We start from the raw sequence: 23518 nt of genomic DNA on the forward strand, positions 1-23518 counted from the left end.
AATAGGACCCCATATATAATTTATTCAAATACATGTTCTCTTCAATATGCAAAGCTGTGATCATTCAGAATCAAACAACAATCGCCGTTTCGTTGTCATTGGTATGTATTGTCATAAATTAAAAGGGGTAATTGTTATCTAATTAAAGCAAAGCTGCGTTTGTTGTTGTTGTTGAGAACGTAAGGGTGAGTAATTGTCGTAGAACCGGCTGCGGCCACACCTCTTCGTCTCTCGTTAGTTAGTTGTTAGTGACCGTGTTAGTTAGTTGTTAGTGACCGCTGCTAGGCGCTCGCTGGACTTCACCGTTGCTATCGCCCACCACCATCGGACCAACTTTCCGCCGATCGAGCAGTTCTTTGAGAGCGGCCGAGGCAGGGAGCTCAACGAGCAGTGCCAATGCCGGCCCCAGCATGATCGTCCACATGTAGATCTCGACACAGAAGCTGGCCTGTTGATTGAAGGAAGAAATTTTAATTAGTTTTAATCTCGTTTCCAACAAATCGGGGGGACCTACCACAAGCCGCTCGTTTGAGTGAATTGGGCCCGCCGCCTGGCCGTAGATCATCTCGATGACGGTGAAGTGGATGAGGAAAAAACTGTAGCAAAGTTTTCCGGCCACGGCGAAGAACGAATGGCTGAAGGCTCTCTTCCACCAGTAGTGCGTCGAGCAAAGTGCCAGTGCCAGCTGGATGAGCGTCGTTTCGATGGCCCACGATTGTTTGAAGAGCGTCGAGTAAACGGCCGACGCTATCCGGTTGAGATCGTTTTTGTGGATCACTGCCCAATATGCGGAGATCATGCAAAAACCGTACAAAGCCGTTGCAGCCATGAACAGGATCCGGAAGAGGGGCGAGCGCAAAATTTCTTTTTTCGAATCACGATGCCGATGATAGATGAAGCCGGCCAGCATCCCAAAGCTGTAGACGCCAATATTTTGATGGAACGGGAAATAGATGTGTCTTTGAGCTGATAATCGTTGGCCCGATTGTATCGATTGGCGATCTTCATGTTGCTTTCCATTACCGGAGCCAGACGCTTGAAGTAGCTGGTGAAAGTCGGGATAATTGCAGCGCAAGCGAAGGCGAGCACAAAAAATGGCACCTTCGTTCGGGGCCACTTCCAAATCATCAGCATGGCCAGCATGCCAAAAATGAACAGCTGTATGTCGACGGCCATGTACCACATCGGGATCAAACACTGAAATGGATGGTAGAAAAAAAGCAGCGTTGCTATCAATCAGTTTTGACAGCTTTCTATTCATATATGAATGAATGTATAGAAATAATTGTTTAATTAAAACTTTCTCAATTTCCTTCAACGAAGAGAAATCTCGAACGGAATGGCTGATTAGTTTCAAGTTCAAACCTGCAAAATGATGCCTCCTAATTTCAGTCTCATAATATCACAAGTAATAATAAATTGTTTACCTTAGGACAGAGCTCGTTTAAGACATTCAAAAGATTTTGTTTCAAGATACGAAAAATCTGTAAATTACTGTGAGCTCCACTTAGAGATGACTAATATTGAAAACAAATGCTGGTTTGAAAGATTCGAGAAAATCTTCTTAATATCATCAAATTTAAAATCATTTTCTGAGAAACAAAAAAGAAATGGTGGGTACTTCAAATTTTCATTCCTTCTTAACTATTCATATAAGGACTATTCATACACTCACTCAAACTTAAAAGAAATATGGCGAAATTTCAGCTCAATCAGACAAAAATAAGGGGTGCCTCGAAGCGCTCTAAATTTCGGTTTTTAAACCCTCAAAAATCACCTAAGGAGGGAAACAAAAAAAATTTAAAAAATCAAAATTTATGTTTTTTTACCAAATGATTTAGAAATGTATGGAAGATAAGGATATGGTGTAATCCCAAAAAAAAAAACTTTTGACCAAAATTCAACTTTTGGAAAATAACTGAATTTAAGACGAAACAACGGCTGATTTTCCGAAAAAAGTCCTACAACGTCGATTTTTGGCCATTTTTTTCGAGATAACACAAGATCTCGACGCTTCATGCATTTTTTTAGTCATTCGACATCATAATTAAAATATTAATATAAATTTTTTTGACAAGAATTACAAAAATAACAAAAATGACAAAAATGACAAAAATGACAAAAATGACAAAAATGACAAAAATGACAAAAATGACAAAAATGACAAAAATGACAAAAATGACAAAAATGACAAAAATGACAAAAATGACAAAAATGACAAAAATGCCAAAAATGACAAAAATGACAAAAATGACAAAAATGACAAAAATGACAAAAATGACAAAAATGACAAAAATGACAAAAATGACAAAAATGACAAAAATGACAAAAATGACAAAAATGACAAAAATGACAAAAATGACAAAAATGACAAAAATGACAAAAATGACAAAAATGACAAAAATGACAAAAATGACAAAAATGACAAAAATGACAAAAATGCCAAAAATGCCAAAAATGACAAAAATGACAAAAATGACAAAAATGACAAAAATGACAAAAATGACAAAAATGACAAAAATGACAGAAATGACAAAAATAACAAAAATGACAAAAATGACAAAAATGACAAAAATGACAAAAATGACAAAAATGACAAAAATGACAAAAATGACAAAAATGACAAAAATGACAAAAATGACAAAAATGACAAAAATGCCAAAAATGCCAAAAATGCCAAAAATGCCAAAAATGCCAAAAATGCCAAAAATGACAAAAATGACAAAAATGACAAAAATGACAAAAATGACAAAAATGACAAAAATGACAAAAATGACAAAAATGACAAAAATGACAAAAATGACAAAAATGACAAAAATGACAAAAATGACAAAAATGACAAAAATGACAAAAATGACAAAAATGACAAAAATGACAAAAATGACAAAAATGACAAAAATGACAAAAATGACAAAAATGACAAAAATGACAAAAATGACAAAAATGACAAAAATGACAAAAATGACAAAAATGACAAAAATGACAAAAATGACAAAAATGACAAAAATGACAAAAATGACAAAAATGACAAAAATGACAAAAATGACAAAAATGACAAAAATGACAAAAATGACAAAAATGACAAAAATGACAAAAATGACAAAAATGACAAAAATGACAAAAATGACAAAAATGACAAAAATGACAAAAATGACAAAAATGACAAAAATGACAAAAATGACAAAAATGACAAAAATGACAAAAATGACAAAAATGACAAAAATGACAAAAATGACAAAAATGACAAAAATGACAAAAATGACAAAAATGACAAAAATGACAAAAATGACAAAAATGACAAAAATGACAAAAATGACAAAAATGACAAAAATGACAAAAATGACAAAAATGACAAAAATGACAAAAATGACAAAAATGACAAAAATGACAAAAATGACCAAAATGACCAAAATGACAAAAATGACAAAAATGACAAAAATGACAAAAATGACAAAAATGACAAAAATGACAAAAATGACAAAAATGACAAAAATGACAAAAATGACAAAAATGACAAAAATGACAAAAATGACAAAAATGACAAAAATGACAAAAATGACAAAAATGACAAAAATGACAAAAATGACAAAAATGACAAAAATGACAAAAATGACAAAAATGACAAAAAATGACAAAAATGACAAAAATGACAAAAATGACAAAAATGACAAAAATGACAAAAATGACAAAAATGACAAAAATGACAAAAATGACAAAAATGACAAAAATGACAAAAATGACAAAAATGACAAAAATGACAAAAATGACAAAAATGACAAAAATGACAAAAATGACAAAAATGACAAAAATGACAAAAATGACAAAAATGACAAAAATGACAAAAATGACAAAAATGACAAAAATGACAAAAATGACAAAAATGACAAAAATGACAAAAATGACAAAAATGACAAAAATGACAAAAATGACAAAAATGACAAAAATGACAAAAATGACAAAAATGACAAAAATGACAAAAATGACAAAAATGACAAAAATGACAAAAATGACAAAAATGACAAAAATGACAAAAATGACAAAAATGACAAAAATGACAAAAATGACAAAAATGACAAAAATGACAAAAATGACAAAAATGACAAAAATGACAAAAATGACAAAAATGACAAAAATGACAAAAATGACAAAAATGACAAAAATGACAAAAATGACAAAAATGACAAAAATGACAAAAGTGACAAAAGTGACAAAAATGACAAAAATGACAAAAATGACAAAAATGACAAAAATGACAAAAATGACAAAAACGACAAAAATGACAATAATGACAAAAATGACAAAAATGACAAATTGACAAAAATGACAAAAATGACAAAAATGACAAAAATGACAAAAATGACAAAAATGACAAAAATGACAAAAATGACAAAAATGACAAAAATGACAAAAATGACAAAAATGACAAAAATGACAAAAATGACAAAAATGACAAAAATGACAAAAATGACAAAAATGACAAAAATGACAAAAATGACAAAAATGACAAAAATGACAAAAATGACAAAAATGACAAAAATGACAAAAATGACAAAAATGACAAAAATGACAAAAATGACAAAAATGACAAAAATGACAAAAATGACAAAAATGACAAAAATGACAAAAATGATAAAAATGACAAAAATGACAAAAATGACAAAAATGACAAAAATGACAAAAATGACAAAAATGACAAAAATGACAAAAATGACAAAAATGACAAAAATGACAAAAATGACAAAAATGACAAAAATGACAAAAATGACAAAAATGACAAAAATGACAAAAATGACAAAAATGACAAAAATGACAAAAATGACAAAAATGACAAAAATGACAAAAATGACAAAAATGACAAAAATGACAAAAATGACAAAAATGACAAAAATGACAAAAATGACAAAAATGACAAAAATGACAAAAATGACAAAAATGACAAAAATGACAAAAATGACAAAAATGACAAAAATGACAAAAATGACAAAAATGACAAAAATGACAAACGTGACAAACGTGACAAAAATGACAAAAATGACAAAAATGAAAAAAATGACAAAATGACAAAAATGACAAAAATGACAAAAATGACAAAAATGACAAAAATGACAAAAATGACAAAAATGACAAAAATGACAAAAATGACAAAAATGACAAAAATGACAAAAATGACAAAAATGACAAAAATGACAAAAATGACAAAAATGACAAAAATGACAAAAAATGACAAAAATTACAATTTTGAATAATTGATTTCAATTTTTGTGGGTGAAATGAATAAAAAAGAAGCTAATTTCAAAATTAGCTTCAAACGTCAACGTTTGATAATCGAACAATGTTGTTTTATGACTTTAATGTAAACTCTTGCTAAAATTTAGATTTTATCAAGTTAAACTATAGTTACAACCCTTAGATATTTCCGAACTTCGAAAAAGAACGTTTAATTTTGTAAAAATTACATGTCGGAGAAGAAAAAAGTGCGAGGTATCGACTGACTTTTTACCAAGCAATTACCTGATTGGCTTGTTCATAGCATAAGGGGTCCAAAAATGGCAATCAAAATGTTTTACGCTTAACTTAAAATTTTAAATTTTTAATCGAATTTTGATAAACAACTGAAATTAGTCGTGAGAAAGTATCTCGATTCAGAACTTAGTCCAAAACCTGGAATTATTATCCCGGGTCTCAAATTTTACAACAGTTTTGAAAAAATTTCTCACTTGTTGGTAGAAGTATTCCAAAAGTAAGACTCCAAAAAGTCTAACAGGTTCAAAAAGTCAGACTAAGCTTATAAGATTGTCCAGATATTTTTCACTTTACTTTTTAGTTAACAAAAATTTAAATTCAGTGATTAGATTATCTTGCGTCTTAAAAAAAAATTATAAATTGTGAAAATAAACAAGAACGATTTTTAGAAGCCTTAAATATTATTCCAAATTTGCAGATTTTTTTTCTATTGAAAAAATTAATGTTTCAATTATTTTTTCTTGATTTTAATGGAACAATTCCGAAATTAGCCTGGATATTGGCTGGACTCTCGAGAAAATTATCAAATAATATGTTCGGTTTATGCAAGGTTTTAACAAAAAAAAAGTTCGGATATGCCTAGCCCGAATACTTGCTAAAAAAATTGTGAGTACCCAGTTTATTGTACTTGCGATTCAGTTTGGATCCCATTCAGATAGATTCCTGATTCGAATCTTGGTTTTGCATTTTAAACTTTGATAAAATGGATTTTTCATATTCAAAGCCCATAATTTCAGAATATGTGCAGAAATCATTTAAAATTCAAACCATGTTTTTTAATTCTTATTCTTGTTTTTATGTTTCAAATTTTTTTTTTTTTTTTTTTCAAGGGAGTTTAACTGCCAGGGTCATTCTTCCCTATTATGTTTCAATTCATTTCAATGATCTGATCGAATTCCGTTTTTTGGTTTTAATAAATCGGAATTTTTATCTGAAATTTTGATTTGGAATTTGAATTAAGTCTCAAAATGCAGAATTCAGACTTTGAATTAAAATTTGAAATTCGTATACAGATTCAGCTCAAATTTAAGTTTAAAAGTCATGATTAAAATATCAACATGAGATCTTCATTTGGGATTAAACTTGAAGGAGATCGCAGTCTTATAACTTTGATTCTTGATTTAAAATTCAATTTGGGATACTATCAGAGTCAGTTTAGAAACACAAACTTGGTGCAAATCACAAATAAAAAAGAAGTTCTAGATTCAAGTCAAAGAATTAGTTAAAAAAAAGAAATTCAATGAATGAATCGAATATTAAATTATAATTGATATTTTTTTGTTGAAAAAACGCACTTCGCATTTGTTTTCTCAGGGGTCCCTCTATAAGTGTTATTTCTTTTGAATCTATCAGAGAACCTACATATTAGAATAAGATAAGGCTTAACGAAATGATTTTCAAACTGATTTGAAATTTTCGTGCGAAAATCTATGGTTCTACATCTCAGGATAAGATTTAATCAAGCAAAACTTTGCTAAATTTAAAAAAAAAAATCCAAACTTTGAAAAAGTACGTGCAATTTTTTAAAAATTAAATGTCATAGAAAATAAAAGAGTGAGGTATTTTCTGACTAATTTCCAAGGAATTCTAATTGATTTTAAAATCTCGTGTCCATATGCTGGAATATGATTGTTTTGCATCGCTCGTTTGTAATTTAAAAAATTTATCCATCCATACATTAATTTTTATGAAATAGACCGCTGCAAGCTTTGATGAAAATTACAAATTTTTACAATTTTACACCTCCCATAATTTTTTTCGGGTGTTTTTACTGCCACTTATAATAATAAAACAATTCCTGAATTAGCACAACAAGTTTCAGTTTTGAAAAGAAGTTTGTATACGAATACAAAATTTTTCATTCAAAAATCGTCAGAGATGTACTGGAAGTTCTAAAAAAATGTCTTTTGATTTTAAACGTTCCTTGATTCTTGCTATACATTTCATGTATACAAACCTTAAACCTTACTTTTACTCCAGAAAAGATATTGAATATTTCAAAATATATTCTTTCAATTTTTGCGTTTGTATCTGCTCGTTTAAAAGCTGTCTAACCATTGGATGAGAAGAATGAAAAATGGCAAAACCTTCCAATTTTAAACAATTTTCATTGAATTCAGACTTATATTCAGATCTGGATATAGTGGGTGGACCTAGAGAAATGTGTGAAGGTAAAATTTCATTTGTATTTTGAAGCTCAAACAATTTGCAATTATTCTAATTTTTGCCCCTATATGTATGCACCATCATAGTTTTTTTTCTCGATTATAAATGTTTTTAAAAGAAAACGTAAGAAAGCAAAGTAAAATTGATAAACTAGCATTTGTAAACACTATGAAAGTGTTTTGTATCCTTCATGATCAAGAAAACTCTTTAAAACCGTCATAATAGAGACTAATCAATGTTACCTCAAAGCATCCAATTCAAACCAGAGACGAAATCGATTTTTAAATCAAACTTAAAGTAGTCTAATAAATTTCTGTAACCATGTTTTATGTTCATAGGAGTCCAGTACTGGTTTTAAAAATATGAAACATGTCACATTTCCCTTTACAGAAAAAATAATTGAAAAATATTTAAAAAAGTGATCAATATTACCCCGGATTACGGTACTCCAGCATAATTTTGTGTAAAATAAATTCAATTTTTTTTTTTGGAAATTGGAATGTTATAAAATTGTATCGAAACTTTTTGACATCACTGTTTGTTTTTTCCCACACCACATCTTCAAAAATGGTACATCACAGGTTGATGCCCTCTTTGAACAATAGTTCCTCAAACTTTTAACAGAGTCTGAGCGATCACATAATTTGTCTGAAAATCCGCCCAACAATTCAAGAATGTTAATTGAACAATCAGATATCGACAACTCACAGAGCAAAGCATCATTTTCCCACACTTACCGGCGAATCCGTCCGGATATAGTTATTGATGAAGAGCAGATTGGCCCACCACCAGTCGCGGCAGTTTTGCTGTCCCTCGCCGACGAAGTGATGTCCAATGGGTCCCACCATGAAGCGCCGGGCTACGGAAGCTTCCATAAACACGACGAAGAAATACGCCGGCAGCAATCGGCTGAGTCGCGTTTTGAGCTTGTCCCAAAATACCGACCCATCGTAGTCGGGATTTTTCCTTACGTGTTCCAGGAAGTTTATCGTCATCAGCATCCCGGATATCGACAGGAACGTCTGGATGTAGTTCTGGAACTCGGCAATGTAGAAAATCATGAATGGTACATGCTGGGTGAACTCGACGTAGTTGGTATTTGCTTGCGGAGCTTTGCTGTGGGCGATGAAAACGTGCAGCATGATGACCCGGAACATTTGGAAAAATCGGAAAGCTTCCAGAAACTGCAGGTCCTGACGAATTTGTCCATCGGCCGACTCGGTCAACCGTTTCAAATTTCTTGGAAATGAAAACGAAACCAGCACCCGTTCCCGTTTGCTCTTCGGGGCTTGCGAGAAATGCTTCTCCGAAAAGCCCAACCTGGAACAGAGCGACATATCGTACCAGGTGGAAATTGTCACGGCCACAAAAAGGATCACCAACAAAAGGGCGAAAAGAACCTCCAGGGCGTCTGTTGAATTGGGGAGAGAAAGTTTAGGGGGTCAAAATGGGGGTTGTTCTATGAATGATTTGTTATTTGTGTCGTACCTACTGGTGGATTATCGGATTGTTCACTGTAGCAATGGTAGAGTTGAACCTGCCGTTCCACTTCCAGCTGATATTGAGACTTCAGCTGCAGGTTGATGCATTCCCGGGCCACTGCAGCGTAATGTTCCGATGTGTGTTGACGGGTTTGGTTCTCCGAAAGTCGACCCAGGCTGCGTAACCGGTTCTCGCAGTTCTGTATGCAAACGCCATATTCTAACAGCGAGTGGTCGTAATGGCTTGGGTCCCGGGAAAAAATCTGTTTCATAGAAGAGAAAGGAACGAAATATTCAAGTTCATTGATTAGTACGTATATGAATCGGGGCCGTCCAGGTAATCTGCATAGCTTATTGGGAGTGATTTATTCAATTTAATCACTTCTTGGAGGAAGTTTCCTGACTGTGTGGTTTATGAATAATTGATAGCAAACTTTTAATAGAAGTTAATTATCATGTATCAATTGGTATTCTGTTTGTCCACCTCTTAGGTCGAATTCACAGTGAGCGCGGTGCGAAGTGCGAAGCGAATTTCCAATTCGCGCGAAAAACCGCTTCTCATTGAAACACGTTGAAAAAAACATCGACCGGCCACAGTGCAAGCGAATTTTCGTGCGAAGACCCGGCTGGATCGCGCGAATTCATTCTGTTCATCTGGACATACACTGAAAATATTCTCTCGGAAATGTTTTATCGTAAAATGATTTATCAAAAAATATTTTTCAAAAGTTTATTTATTTAATTATCATTGCCGTTTCTGTGTTAGTAATAAAAAATGTACGGTTTTTAGCGCGGATTTTCGAAAAAAAAAACGCGGTTTCAGTCTTTATCAATTGAAACAAATTCTAACTGGCAATAAACGACCGGTGGCATGGAAGCCCCACAATATGTGTATAGGGCGAAGGGGCTGAACGGATAGAAGTTGGAATTTGTTATCCGACGCCATCTTGAAATCCAATATGGCCCCTTCCACTCAACTTTAAAATGCTGGAAGTGACTAAAAGCAGATGAAACTCCCACAATATGGGTATTGGATGAAAGTACTCAATAAGTAGAAGTCGAATTTGGCTGTCCGACGCCATTTTGAAATAAAAGATGGCGGTTCCCGCTTAATTCAAAATGCAATAAAGAACTGAAAATCGTATGGTCCATCCACAATATAAGAAATGAGTGAAAGGGATAACAAATTTGATGAAAAATTACTGACAAAAATTTAACAAAATTTAAAAAAGCATGAAATGAATAAACAAAAATATGACAAGTGTTATAAAACTAAAGTAATATTGACAAAAATATAACAAAACTGTGGGAAAATATGAATAACTATTACTAAAATTAAAAAATATGACAAAAAAAAAATAAAGACAAATGACAAAACTTTGAATAAAACACGACAAATGTGGTAAAATAATTATGCCAAAAATATGACAAATTTAAAAAAATTAGACAAAAATATGAGGAAAAATTCATAAAAATAGCAGCAAAACTATGACAAATCAGAAAAATAATGTATGGCAAAATTATAATCAAAATTTGACAATATGACCTGACAGAACTATTATAAGGACCAATATTTGTCAACAAATTTACAAAAATGACAAAATAATAACAAAAAAATTTACAATAAAATCACAAAAATCTGACAAAAATAAACACAAAATTAAAAAAAAATGACATAATGTTGAATATGTTAAAAATGTAACTCAGTTGGCAAGTTAGTTCCCTCCTAAGCCAATGTCCGTGAGTTCAAATACAAGAGTAATCATCGAATGCAGTTGTACTGGGTAAGACTTTCAGCTTTCAGTATGAAGAGAAGATGTTAAAACGACTAAAATCGAACGAAAAAAGACAAAACTCACAATCAAATGAACAAAAAATCTGACAGAACTATGACAAAAATACGATAAATGAAAACATGACAAAATTATTACAAAAATTAAAATAAAATGACAAAAATCTTACAGTACTATAACAACCTTTGTCAACTGTTTGTCATAATTTTGTTTTCTTATCGTTGTTTTGTTAAATTTTTATCATATTTTTTCATAGCTTGGTTACATATATATTTATTACATTTGTAAGATTTTTTCATAGTATCGCCAGATTTATGTAATTTTATTGCAAAATTTTGTCATATTTGTAAATTTTGATTAGTTATTATATTTTTCATATTATTATTTCAATTTTCATATTTTCCATAATGTTGTCAAGTATTTGTTAAAGTTTTTATTTCGAGTTTTGGAATTATTGTTAATTTTTTGTTTATTATTTAGTCAACTTTATTAATTTTTGTCAGATTTTTTTTAAATTTGGTCAAGGCTTTGCCATTTTAATGTCAAATTTATCATAGATTTGGTATATTTTTTGTAATATTTGTGTCACCTTTGTCATATTTCTATCAAAGTTTCGTCAGCGTTTCGTAATATTTGTTGTTATTATATTGTAATTATTTTTTCATTATTTTGTTATATTTTTGTCATAGTTTTGGTAGATTTTTTTTCTTGCGATTTTAAGTCATTTAAAATATTTAAAAGTTGAGCGAAAGCTGCCGTATTGGATTTTGAAATGGCGTTTCATAGCGTCAGACTGCAAATTTCGACTTTTTCTAATTGATTCTTCTCACCTAATATCCACATTATGCTTGTTTTATGCGATTTTCAGTCATTTAAAGCATGTTGGTGTTAGGCTGAAGCCGTCATACAGGATTTGGGTGTCAAAAATCTATTCTCCGACGTACTCATAAGTCCAGGCAATTCATGACCTTAAGATTCCTTTTCATAATCCCCGCGGTCCTAGAACGCGTGTGGTTTTCCGAAGTTAACGGGGTTTTTCGGAATTAACGCGGATTATTTTTTTTTTTGGCGCGGTACGTATCCCTCGCTCACAGTTATGATTCTGCAAATTAATTTGCAAATATTTTTTCACAAGTGATTAACTTTTGCAAAACAGAAGGTTTTTTTTCAGTGTTGAACCGCTTCGCAATTCGCGTACACTGTGGCCGGCCTTCAAAAATGAACTTGCGAAATTCATCCGGTGAATGAATATTTCGCTTCGCAGTTCGCTTCGCGCTCACTGTGTTCGTACCCTTAAGCATTGTGTCAATGCAGTCTATTCTAGCAAGTGGTGTAGGTACAGTATTGCATTTCGAAAGAATCTAGGGCAAAAATCTATCGTGACAAAATTAACCAAGAAGATAATATAAAAAAGAAAATAATGATGTCTTCAAAAAAAAAAAAGTGCTCATCAAACCATACGCTTTAATAATCTCAGCCGCAGTCCGTGGCCTTCAAGTCTTATAAGCCAACGCAATAATGGAGAAAAAAGTGAATAAACCACGGATAAATTCCATACCGTCTAACGGGGCATCATGCAAAAGCAGGGTTAGATGCAACATTGGTATATTACAACACTCATTCAATTTTTATTTCAATATACTGGGATAAAGTCATCATTAAATGATAACAAATTGAGGATGATATAGTTTTTAACATCGGGAAAGGGTTTTTGAAAGTTTTTGGTTCTCATAAAAATTTAACAAATCGAGCAATAAATGTACAAATTTTGACATTTTTCGATGACGTGAACAACTTTACCCAGAATGACGGATTGGCTTGATGATATCACCTACAAACTTAATATTGCTTTCATTATCCTACACTAACACTGTTGGTGTATAAATATTTTTCGAACAATCACCAAATTTTTTTAAATAAATAATTTTATAATTCAGTTGGCAGTCTGGGGCAAAATTCAACAAAATGCAAATCAGAACTAAATCTCATAAATGGCGTTTCCATATGCTGGGATATGATTGTTATGCATTATGCGTTTGTAAACATTAAAATTTCACCCATCCTAAGATTGATTTTCATGATTTAAGCTAAAAGAATATTTTGTAGTATTTTTTACCCCTAAATGTATGCAGCAGATAAACACTTTTTCTTAAAAAAAATTTGGACAGAAAAAATGTAAAATTTAATTCGAACAAAATCAAAAATTACTGCTTTATCTGTTATGACATCACAAATGCATCAAAAACTGTAAATTTTCAAACGTTTTCATTTGATTTTTCATTAATTACAGAGTTTGTTGCAACTTTCCCCTTTTTCTTAGTAGGGTGAAAATCCCAATCAATCTTAAAATTTTTTATGTACAATAGGAATGATTATCTGTAAGCATTAAGATTTTAGAAGCCATTGAAGTTGAAAAGTGATGCATGTTGCCCCAGTTGACGGTATCTTCCCACTTATACGAACCAAATTTATGGAAATATACTTTTTTTTACTTATATTTAACAAAGTTTCAGACGCCACACAGCTTACAAACGGAGATATAGTTCCTTATTCCCATGTATTTTGTAAACAATCCAGAAAAAACAGCGATCTGCACTAAAATTTTTTTAACACACGAGATCTATCTTTTGTGATTTTTTTCGTGAATCGAATGAAGAATTTTTGATCCACCGAACGAATCGGAAAATTGAGTTATGGTCGATTTACCCTCGACTTCCCTATAGTTTCAATTTATTTTGAAAACATCACGTTCGGGATTGAAATTTTTGGAACAAACAAGACTTATCTTAAGAATTTTTTTTACGAGAAATCGATTAACGGCAATATGAGCCCCAGCATGTATTGTAAAATGGAGTTATGGTTGTTTTCACCCTTGATTCCCCTACATGCTTCAATTAATTCAGAAAAAATCATGTTCGGACTTAAAAATTTTGAAGCAAATTTGACGAACCCTGTGTGATTTTTTTGGAGGAATCGAATGAAGGCTGTTTGAGCCAACGCACGCTTCAGAAAGTGGAGTGGCGGTGGAGTGCTCATTGCCGTCAAGCAAGGTATCGAAGCAACTCCATTTACTGTTGACAATTGCGAATGCCTAGAGCAAGTACTCGTGAAAATCAAACAACACCGAAGAAATTTGTATCTCTGCTGTGCTTATTTCCGTCCTTATACTGACGTATCTACTTATGCGACACACTGCACAGCCATCGAAGGAATTATGAGAATTATGTCCGAAAATGATGTTGTTATCGTTGCTGGAGACTATAATCTTCCGAATCTTACGTGGAGCTTTGATGAAATCACGAACGGGTATCTTCTTATGAACGCATCCACCGAATCAGAGTTGACAGTTGTCGAGACGACTCTAGCTGCTGGACTATCTCAAATGTGCTCAAGAGAAAACGCAAACGGTAGAGTTCTTGACTTGATCTTTACAAACAGACCTGAGATAGCCGAGATTGTGGATCCCCCCGAATTCTATCTTGCCAACTGACCGCCATCACCAACCGCATGTTGTTTTACTCGATTGCTTTGAAGAAAATGTTGTAATCGAAGACGAATATCATCTCTACCTCGATTTCAGAAGATGTAATTTTCCCCTCGTAATAGAAACACTAGCATCCATAGATTGGTCACAGCTTATTGGCAGCCTTTATCCCGATGAAGCTGTCTCGATCTTCTACGAACAGTTGCTAAGAATAGTCGCGCTTCACACTCCAAAGAAACGACCTTTCCAACATCAGTCGTACAAGCAACCTTGGTGGAACGCCGACCTTCGTCGTTTAAGAAACAGGCTACGCAAGATACGCAAACGATACTTCTTGAATAAAACAGCAGCAAATAAAGCCGATCTAGCATCAACGGAAGCTGATTACTCAGCGTTACGCAACACTCTTTTCAGGAGATACGTCAATGATATGGAGAGGGAAGTGAAAAGCAATCCTTCTGAATTCTGGAAATTTATCAAGTCTAGACGTCGTACCAGCAGCTTTCCATCGCGAATATCGTTTGACGGGCGCTCCTCCGAAATTGCCTGTGAATCTGCAAACCTTTTTGCAGATTTTTTTAAGAGCGTTTATTCAACACAAATGCCACCTGCTATTAACGAAAACTTCGCAACATTGCCTGCATTTGACATCAACCTTCCTCAGCCGCTTCTAACCCAGCATGAAGTCTTGACAGCTCTGAAAACTATCGATCCGTCGAAAGGACCAGGTCCAGATGGCATCCCGCCGTGTCTTATACTGGGCATTGCGGAATCACTTGCCGAACCACTGCAAATCATTTTTAATCGGTCACTTAACGAAGGTATTTTCCCTAGCATTTGGAAGACGGCCGCTATAACACCAATACACAAATCGGGAAACAATCATAGCGTGGAGAACTACAGACCTATTTCGATTCTCTGTTGCTTGTCAAAGGTTTTTGAGTCAATTATCTACGAGAGACTTTGCAACGCTGCTAAACCAATAATAACCGAACACCAACATGGTTTCATGAAAAAAAGGTCAACGGTCTCGAATCTGATGAGCTACTCTGCCACACTCCATACCGCTGTCAGCAAAAAGCAACAAGTAGATGCCATTTACATAGATTTCTCAAAAGCATTTGATAAAGTTCCACATGAAATCGCCATCAGGAAAATAGAACGCTATGGCTTTCCGTCATGGTCTACAAAATGGCTCTACTCCTACTTGACAAACCGACGAGCATTTGTGAATCTACGAGGAATCAGATCTCAGCCATTTGACGTCCCGTCCGGTGTTCCCCAGGGTAGCCACATAGGACCACTGATCTTTATCCTTTTTGTTAATGATCTTGCTTGTTTACTGCAATCCTCTAAATTGATGTACGCAGATGACCTTAAGATTTATCGGAAAATCGAATCACCAGTGGACTGTGCAGCACTTCAAGCCGACATCTCGACACTTTTAGACTGGTGCAAGTCTCATGGGATGGAAGCTAATGCCAGTAAATGCCGATGCATAACTTTCTGCAGAGCTAGAACTCCACTTCGTTTTGCCTACAAAATGGACAAAGCAGAAATGGAACGAGTAGTTTCGATTAAAGATCTCGGAGTTATTTTTGATCAGAAACTGAGTTTTTCAGAACACATAGCCGCCACAACCGCAAAAGCCTTTGCCATTTTTGGCTTTATTCGTAGAAACACTGTTGAGTTTGAGGATGTATACTGTCTTAAAGCGGTTTACTGCGCCTTGGTGCGCAGCGTTCTGGAATACGCCGTGGTAGTTTGGGCGCCGCATCAAACAGTACACACTGAAAGATTAGAAAGGGTACAAAAGAAGTTCCTACGATTTGCACTCCGTCGACTGCCGTGGAATGATGCCGTTCGACTGCCACCGTATGCCGAAAGATGCAATCTAATAAGTCTTGAGACCCTGCGACGCAGACGAATATACATCCAAAGAATGTTTGTTTTTGATTTGTTGATGAACAATATTGATTGTCCTCTACTGCTACAAAATATCCACATTCATGCTCCAGCGAGACGTCTTCGTCAACAGAACTTTTTGTGGATACCATCTAGTCGCACAGTTTTTGCCCAAAATAACCCTATGCATAATTGTTGTCGTGTTTTTAATGAAGTGTCTAACGTTTTTAATTTTAATCAGTCCAAAGAAGTGTTTAGAAATAATATTCGTAGTCTTAGAACATAAATCATGTTTAGTTTAAGATATGTCTGTATGGTTTCTATCAAAGACATTAAAATAAATAAATAAATAAACTCAGATTTTTGTTTTTTAATTGATTCTTTAGCATTCGTTCGGTTTATTTTTTATTTGATCTTTCGATCTTTTGGATTCTTCATCTCGCTAAGCTGAGATATATAAATACTTTTATGAATTTAGATTTAATTTCAAACAGTGCCTTCTCTTAAAAAAAAGTTAGATTGATCGATTTCACCCGGACTTGCCCGAATATTCAACACAAAATTTAGGAAAAGTTTACTGTGGGCAAATTGTCAAGGTTTCGTTGAAAAATTGACGTTTTCTCCAAATGTATTCACTGCATTTACAAAACAAAACTAAAAATTTGAATTAAGCTTTAATACATTTGTTTTTAAATTTTATCAATCTTACTCCAATATGCTCTCCTAGTGAAAAAAAGTCACTTCAAATGGTCGCAGTTAAGGAGTGCGTCACACAGATTAACTTTTTTTTTCTTTTTGCACGTCTCCTCTGAACCATCATAGAAGAAGATGAATCCAAGAAAAGTTTTTAACAATATTGAACAATATTTCAAACATCCTTCAATCTGCATTTTTAGATTAGGGTATTATGCCTTACTTTGCTATCATACCTCAAGAGTAAAATTAGGCATCATTTTGCCCGAATAAAGGCATACTTCAATTCTGCCAAGTGTAGGTTTTCATTGAAACCTTAAGGATTCCTCATTTAGCCAAAGTTTTAAAACGAGGTTTTGAGGACATAATGATGCGACTTTTTAATGTTCAAATGAACCAAAATTTGGCATTGTTGTGCGCTCAAAACTCTTTTGAAAGGGCTGACTATTTTTGAAATCACTGGAAAATCAACACTCAAAAAGCGCGCTCTATGCCGGTAACGTACAAATTTGCTGTTTGTGTTCAGTTAGATTTAATTTTAAACATCTAAATAAATCTGATTTTTCATCACTGAAAATTGATTACCAAATCGTGCTATCATTTTGATTTCACTATTCTGCTGTATCGTTATAAATGAAACCTTAATGATCTTTTGTTTTGTTATTTTGGGAAAAAAAAACATTACAAAACAGAGCTTTCAATTTTGTTTCAATGTAATATTTAGGTATTGCTTTGGCTTCAATCCTCACATCTTGGTTATTGTTTGCTGTCGATTCAAGCATCAAAGTCTTCTCGTGATGCGCTTTTCATGAGAACTTTCGCATTTATATCTTGCTGGCTTGAAAAAGGTTGAGACTGGTTAAAGATTTTTCATCGTTCAAAGTATTTGAGTCAAAAGAATTGAGATAACACCATAATCAATGCAAGAAAAAAATTGATATTTTTGTGTTTTTGTTAGAATTTATATTTTAATGTATTATTAATTTCCGGTGTAAATTGTGGGATTAGACTGAGTCGATTTGGGGTCATTTTTGAATTTCTCAAACCCTGGGGTCTAAAAAGCTTCGTCTTGGTCCAAAACTCATCCATGGTTTTTTGCAGAATTTTTAAGTAACGTTTACATGAGTAAATTTGAACGTTTAGGTTTGTATGGGAAAATTGAATATTTTGTACTGACAAATCAACATCATTTTTGTTTCTTCTGTGGAACCGAGCCAGCTGACAGTTTTTGTGCCAATATATAAAATTCCTTAAGGAAATTTTCCGCTGAACAACTTTGTTGTAGATTACAACTTCGTATCTAATTTGGTGAAAAAGTTATTAACTGTTTAACAGAGGTATGTCTTTTCACAGTGATAAACAATAAATTCAAAAGACATCACTGCTGGAGCCTCGCAAAGTATTGCATGAAAAGTAGCCATGCAATACCCTGCAGGGATGTCAATTGAATTTATTGTTTATCAATACGAAAAGACATACCTCTGTTCAACAGCTAATAACTTTATTGCCTAATAAGATACGAAATTACGGTCTTCGACAAAGTTGTTTAGCGAAAATTTCGTTAAGGAATTTTATAAATTGGCACAAAAACTGTCAGCTGGCTCGGTTCCACAGAAGAAACAAAAATGATGTTGATTTTTCAGTACAAAGTATTCAGTTTTCCCATACAAACCTGAAAGTTCAAATTTACTCATGTAAACGTTACTTAAAAATTCTGCAAAAAAATCATGGATGAGTTTTGGACCAAGACGAAGCTTTTTAGACCCCAGGGTTTGAGAAATTCAAAAATGACCCCAAATCGACTCAGTCTAGTGAGCATGTCTGTAGCGAGGCAGGGAATAGCTTGCTTTGATATTTAAAGGGATGAATCATCCGCGAAGATGAAAATCCCGGGAATAGATGAAAAAAGATTGCTTCGATACAATTACAGTTTTCGTGGAAAAATTCATATAAAATGAATTCCATTGCACTCTCATTGCAATTCCAGGAACACGCTATGGCTTGATCTTAGGACAACACTTTCTAAACTACTTTTTTCAAAGAAGACGGGTCATTAAACTATCTGCAAACTTCCAGCTCCACCGAAATATTGTTAATCTAAATCACTTCTTTAAACAGTTTGTGGCTCAATTTCGAATCCCTGCTTGGGTAAGCTTGTCACCTATTTTCAAAAACAGCAAAAATTTGACCTATCGAATGGTCATCACTGTTAACTGTTGGGTTTTAGGTGGCCGATAAGCTATTATCCAGATTTTGTTTTAGAAACTATTGAAATTTTTTTCTAGTTTGAACGATAAACATTCCGTCATCGTCTTTTTGGAAAGCATGTTTGAATAGCTCAATACATTTTGTGCAAGCGAAGCCGACTCAAAATTGGCTTTTGGGAAAATTTATGTGTTTGGAAATATTGACCTCATATCAAAAAATTCTTACTGCATTTTTGGAAATTTCAAAATATAATTTTTTTTTGCGTGATGCCGAATAAGTTATCGTCTTTTTACATTTCGATCAAATTTCAAAATTATCCGAAACAATGTCGAATAAAATTTAGCATTCTAACACTTTGACCCAATATCACAGTTTATTCAACCCAATGTCGAACACTTAGTTTCTATTTTTCGAACTTCGATCCAATATTTATTTAATCGAAAAGATTTTTCAAACTTTGACCCAATATCAAAGTTTTTCAATCCAATGTTGAATTAAGAATCGATTATAATACTTCGATCCAATATCCATTTGCGACTTTCTCTTAAGTTTGATCCTTTTGAAATCTTGGACAAACTTTTAGAACGACTAAAGGCAATCAATTCGAATGAAATAATTTCAGAGTGGCTTATGAGAGAATAAAAATATGAAAGTATATTTTCAGAGTGATATTTTATCAAACATATTTGCTCGGCAAGATTTTATAAAATCATTATTCGCATCTTTTGTGCAATACGGTTTACCAAATTTTTTTTCTGTTTTGAAGTTATAAGGAAATTTCTTTTGAAAAATGAATCTTTTTGAGCTACGATAACTCCAAATCGGGCAAGTTGAAAATTTATCGCTGATTGCATGTAATAGTTCATGTGACAGTCTTAATAACATAAAAAAAACTCGGGGTATGTTATTTGTTCAAAGCGATTAATCGTTGTTTGAAGTTTAGCAAAAACCGCTTAAATCTCTAGAATAATAGAGAGAATATGTATTTGTGTTCTTCAAGAACTCAGAAACTACTAGACCGATTAATGTGAAATTTGGCATAACATAGTTTTTCGAGAAAACAATTGTTCCAGTGAAGATATTTAAGTGGAAGGCGGTATTCTTTGTATTGAATGGGGATCCCCCTGTTTTAATGTTAGAGGCTTTTATGTACTATAAACTATTCTAACATGCAAAGGTATACATTTTCCAAAAACTTAATGAGAACCACTTGTCAATAGAATTAAAATATTTTTTTTCCTTTTTTTTCGATTATTTTTGTATGAAATCCCTCCCTCTTTTTAATGTAAGTGGAAAATAAGCCAAACTTCACTGGAAAAATTATTAACTCGAAAAACTACTTCAACGATTTTTACTAAACTTTGAACAACGAATGAATGCTTTCAACAAAAAACATATCACTAGTTTTTTGATATTGTGAAGACTGTCACATGAACTTTTAAAGGCAATCAACGATAAAATTTTCACTCTGCTAACTTCAAAACAGAAACAAATTTTGGTAAACCGTTTTCCACAATAGATGTGAAATGAACTATGTGACCATCATAGAGTGAATTGTCTAGGGTCACTACGATTCGTTCCTTAATACAAAACAAATTAAAAATAGTGTAAGAATATAGCAACACAAAATTTTGCTGGTGAAGTTTTTAAACAAGACTAAATTTTTCTAAGGTTTTAAATACATGGAAATTCAAAGTTTTTGTCTCGGAAATTTAGTTTTTATCTACAGGAGCAGAGTTCTGCAAATTATGATATTTTTAGCAAAACAACCAGAAATATAAACTTTATTCTACTAGAGACACTTCGCCACGAGCAGAGATTCTACGGGATTCAATGCAATTTCATGATGGTATTTCATAAACCGATCATATACATTCTGTAAATTGGCTCAAAAAACTGACCTGTGCAAAATTCCAGCTCAATCGGACGGACTTGATTTAGGAGAGCCTGAAAGTGCTCGAAGTATTTAACCTTAAAAAATTACCAAAGGGGGGACCAAAGCGAATGGGAAAATCGAAATTTTGATAGTGATGCCAAATGACGTAGAAAGGCATGATTCGCCGAGATCTGAACATGACCCATTTAGCTGCCACCCTACTATTCAGCTAACGAGATCTGGAACTAGCAGAAAATGGTTGTTTGGGATTTTGTTTACATGGCTGATTGTTAGGCAACACTTCTAGCCACTCAGAAACATATTTGCTGGACATTTCAGCGAGTGTAGTACTTAATTTTTCGCTTATGCATAATTTAAAAAGCCTTAACTTTTCAGATGATCTTTAATCGTAGTTTCCGATCATGTGCTTCCAACGCTTGGTTTGAATTTTGTGAGCATTTTTGACAGTGTTTTCATACTTTTCCCTAATCATGCACGACATTTTTTCGTATAAACAACGTTTTTGACAGCCCTCGATTTCATAATGATGGATTTTCAAGGAAACTGTGCACAATTATTCTTGTTTTTTTCTCAAGCATCTTAAATTTTTCGAAAATGCATTAGTTTTGAAAAAAAAAAATTAAGCAGGATAAAACTTTTCACAATGCTGTAAAATTTTGCACTAGGATCTTAGCTATCAACGAAAGGTTGTTTCCTTTTTAAATGAACCAAGCTTTATCAGAATTCGAAGCTTAGAATAAAAATCAGTTATTTAGAAATCATTCTAAATGATATTCTTATCATATTAGAAAAACATAATGGTAAACAGGAATTTTTATATGAATCTAGTTAAAAAAGTCACACAGTATTCAATCTGAGAAAATTTCGTCTCATTTTTTTTAATTTTATAAATTTTGAAATAATCGAAAATTAAAATAATATAATGTTTCAAAAGATATATTTATCTAACCTTTTTAATTTAAATTTTCTAAAGTGCTTTTAAAATACCTAGATTTTCCTAATTTTTTTTTGGAATTCTAAAGTTTGAACTTTTACTTTTTTTAAATTCAAACAAGTACTCACACTAATATTCTGCCACAGCTGCGACTGAGCATCCGGCTGTATCCGGGCATGCACTACACAGTACACGTAATCCGCCTTGTACAGCTGCTGGCACTCCTCGAACTGATCGTAGACGAAAATTTTCGGAAACTTATCGTATTCCGCGACTGCATCATGAGGTGATGTGCCGTTGATAAATGGGCGCCGTTTCCGGATCCGATGGAAGTAGAAGATTCAAGAAAAAAAAACACACAAATAATCACACATTAGGATGCAACCTTTCACGTCCACCCCAGAACACGAGGGATGGTTTAAAACACTTACAATCGATAAAATCAACACCTCCGACAAAAATGACCGGTTCCAAGAATGTGGCCATCAGCAGCAGCAGTTTCCATGGCGAAAATTTAGGCACCGTTAATTTTAGCGAGGTTGTCATTTTGGACTTGATTTGTGTTGATTTGTATTCTCCGTTACGACATTTAGGCATATGGCACGAGAAAAAGGCTATTTTTTCTCACACAGGGTTATCACAGTTTGATTTTTTGGTCAGTAATCCAAATAAATTAGAGGAATTGATGTAGATTTCGACAATAATAGTTGCTTCTTGATTTTTTCAAAATATTATTCAGTTTTGTCGAAAGTTTTCCGCAGGATTTATTTTTTTGTATCAAATTTTACATAAAGGTTTTTGAGGTCATATTTTAAAATTTGTTAAATAAAACAATAAAGGAATTTTCCAGCGTTTTAGACTTATCGCACTGCGCACTCAGCTCTGCACTGCTGCAACTTCTCCAATTAGCATCGACAAAGGTCGCCCAAGTTCACACTTAGCCAGGGCCCTCCAGTATGCATTTGACTTGGTTGATTTCCAACTTAAGTCAGTTGTTCTTCCGACCGATCTGCCCCAGACAGAAGGCACAACATAGATCACTTCTCTTCAATTTAATTTGTTTATTTTCCTTCTCACTTAATCCCACCCTTTAAACACAAACCCTTCAAACTTAAGAAAAGAAAAATCTATACCGTTTGCAAAACTTCACTCAAACTGGCGCTTGACGCTTGTCTGAATAAATATTCTCAAGCCCCGGGCTTCCGAGATTGATGTGGAAATTCGTACGTTCGAAGCGACGCCTCGCGATCTACTGATCGACGGATCGAGGAACTGACTGACGACGACGCCTTCTTCCTACTGCGCGGGATGCAAGATCAGTTTCACTTTTCCGCTAATCCGACGCTGAATGCTGGCTGACGTTCGCGTTGGTGGGACGCAAAATGAAACGCGCGTAGTCGTCGCCTCAAGAGATTTGTATAATATGGTTTAAAT

The 23518-nt window shown here is 33.4% G+C and overlaps 1 protein-coding gene across 1 annotated transcript; it reads right to left on the bottom strand.

The window, feature by feature from the left end:
* Positions 1 to 654: 654 nt before the first annotated feature.
* On the bottom strand, positions 655 to 23403 carry LOC129739732 (nose resistant to fluoxetine protein 6-like). The gene is made up of 5 exons (XM_055731238.1): positions 22516 to 23403; positions 22213 to 22358; positions 9178 to 9433; positions 8427 to 9100; positions 655 to 1197 (listed from the first exon to the last, which is right to left on the bottom strand). Exons 1-5 carry the CDS (start codon positions 22679 to 22681, stop codon positions 796 to 798), a joined length of 1644 nt encoding a protein of 547 aa, XP_055587213.1. The 5' UTR covers positions 22682 to 23403; the 3' UTR covers positions 655 to 795.
* Positions 23404 to 23518: the final 115 nt, after the last annotated feature.

This window comes from Uranotaenia lowii, chromosome 1 (genome assembly GCF_029784155.1).
Source record: "Uranotaenia lowii strain MFRU-FL chromosome 1, ASM2978415v1, whole genome shotgun sequence".
In the NCBI taxonomy this organism is placed as follows: domain Eukaryota; kingdom Metazoa; phylum Arthropoda; class Insecta; order Diptera; family Culicidae; genus Uranotaenia; species Uranotaenia lowii.

Excerpts from the sequence above, each read along its gene's own strand:
- LOC129739732 (XM_055731238.1), bottom strand. The coding sequence starts at position 22,681 with ATGCCTAAATGTCGTAACGGAGAATACAAATCAACACAAATCAAGTCC. Across the intron at positions 9,434-22,212 it reads AGCTGTGGCAGAATATTAGT|ATTTTTTCCCGGGACCCAAG; the intron begins GTGAGTACTTGT and ends TCTATGAAACAG. Across the intron at positions 1,198-8,426 it reads ATATCCGGACGGATTCGCCG|TGTTTGATCCCGATGTGGTA; the intron begins GTAAGTGTGGGA and ends CATCCATTTCAG.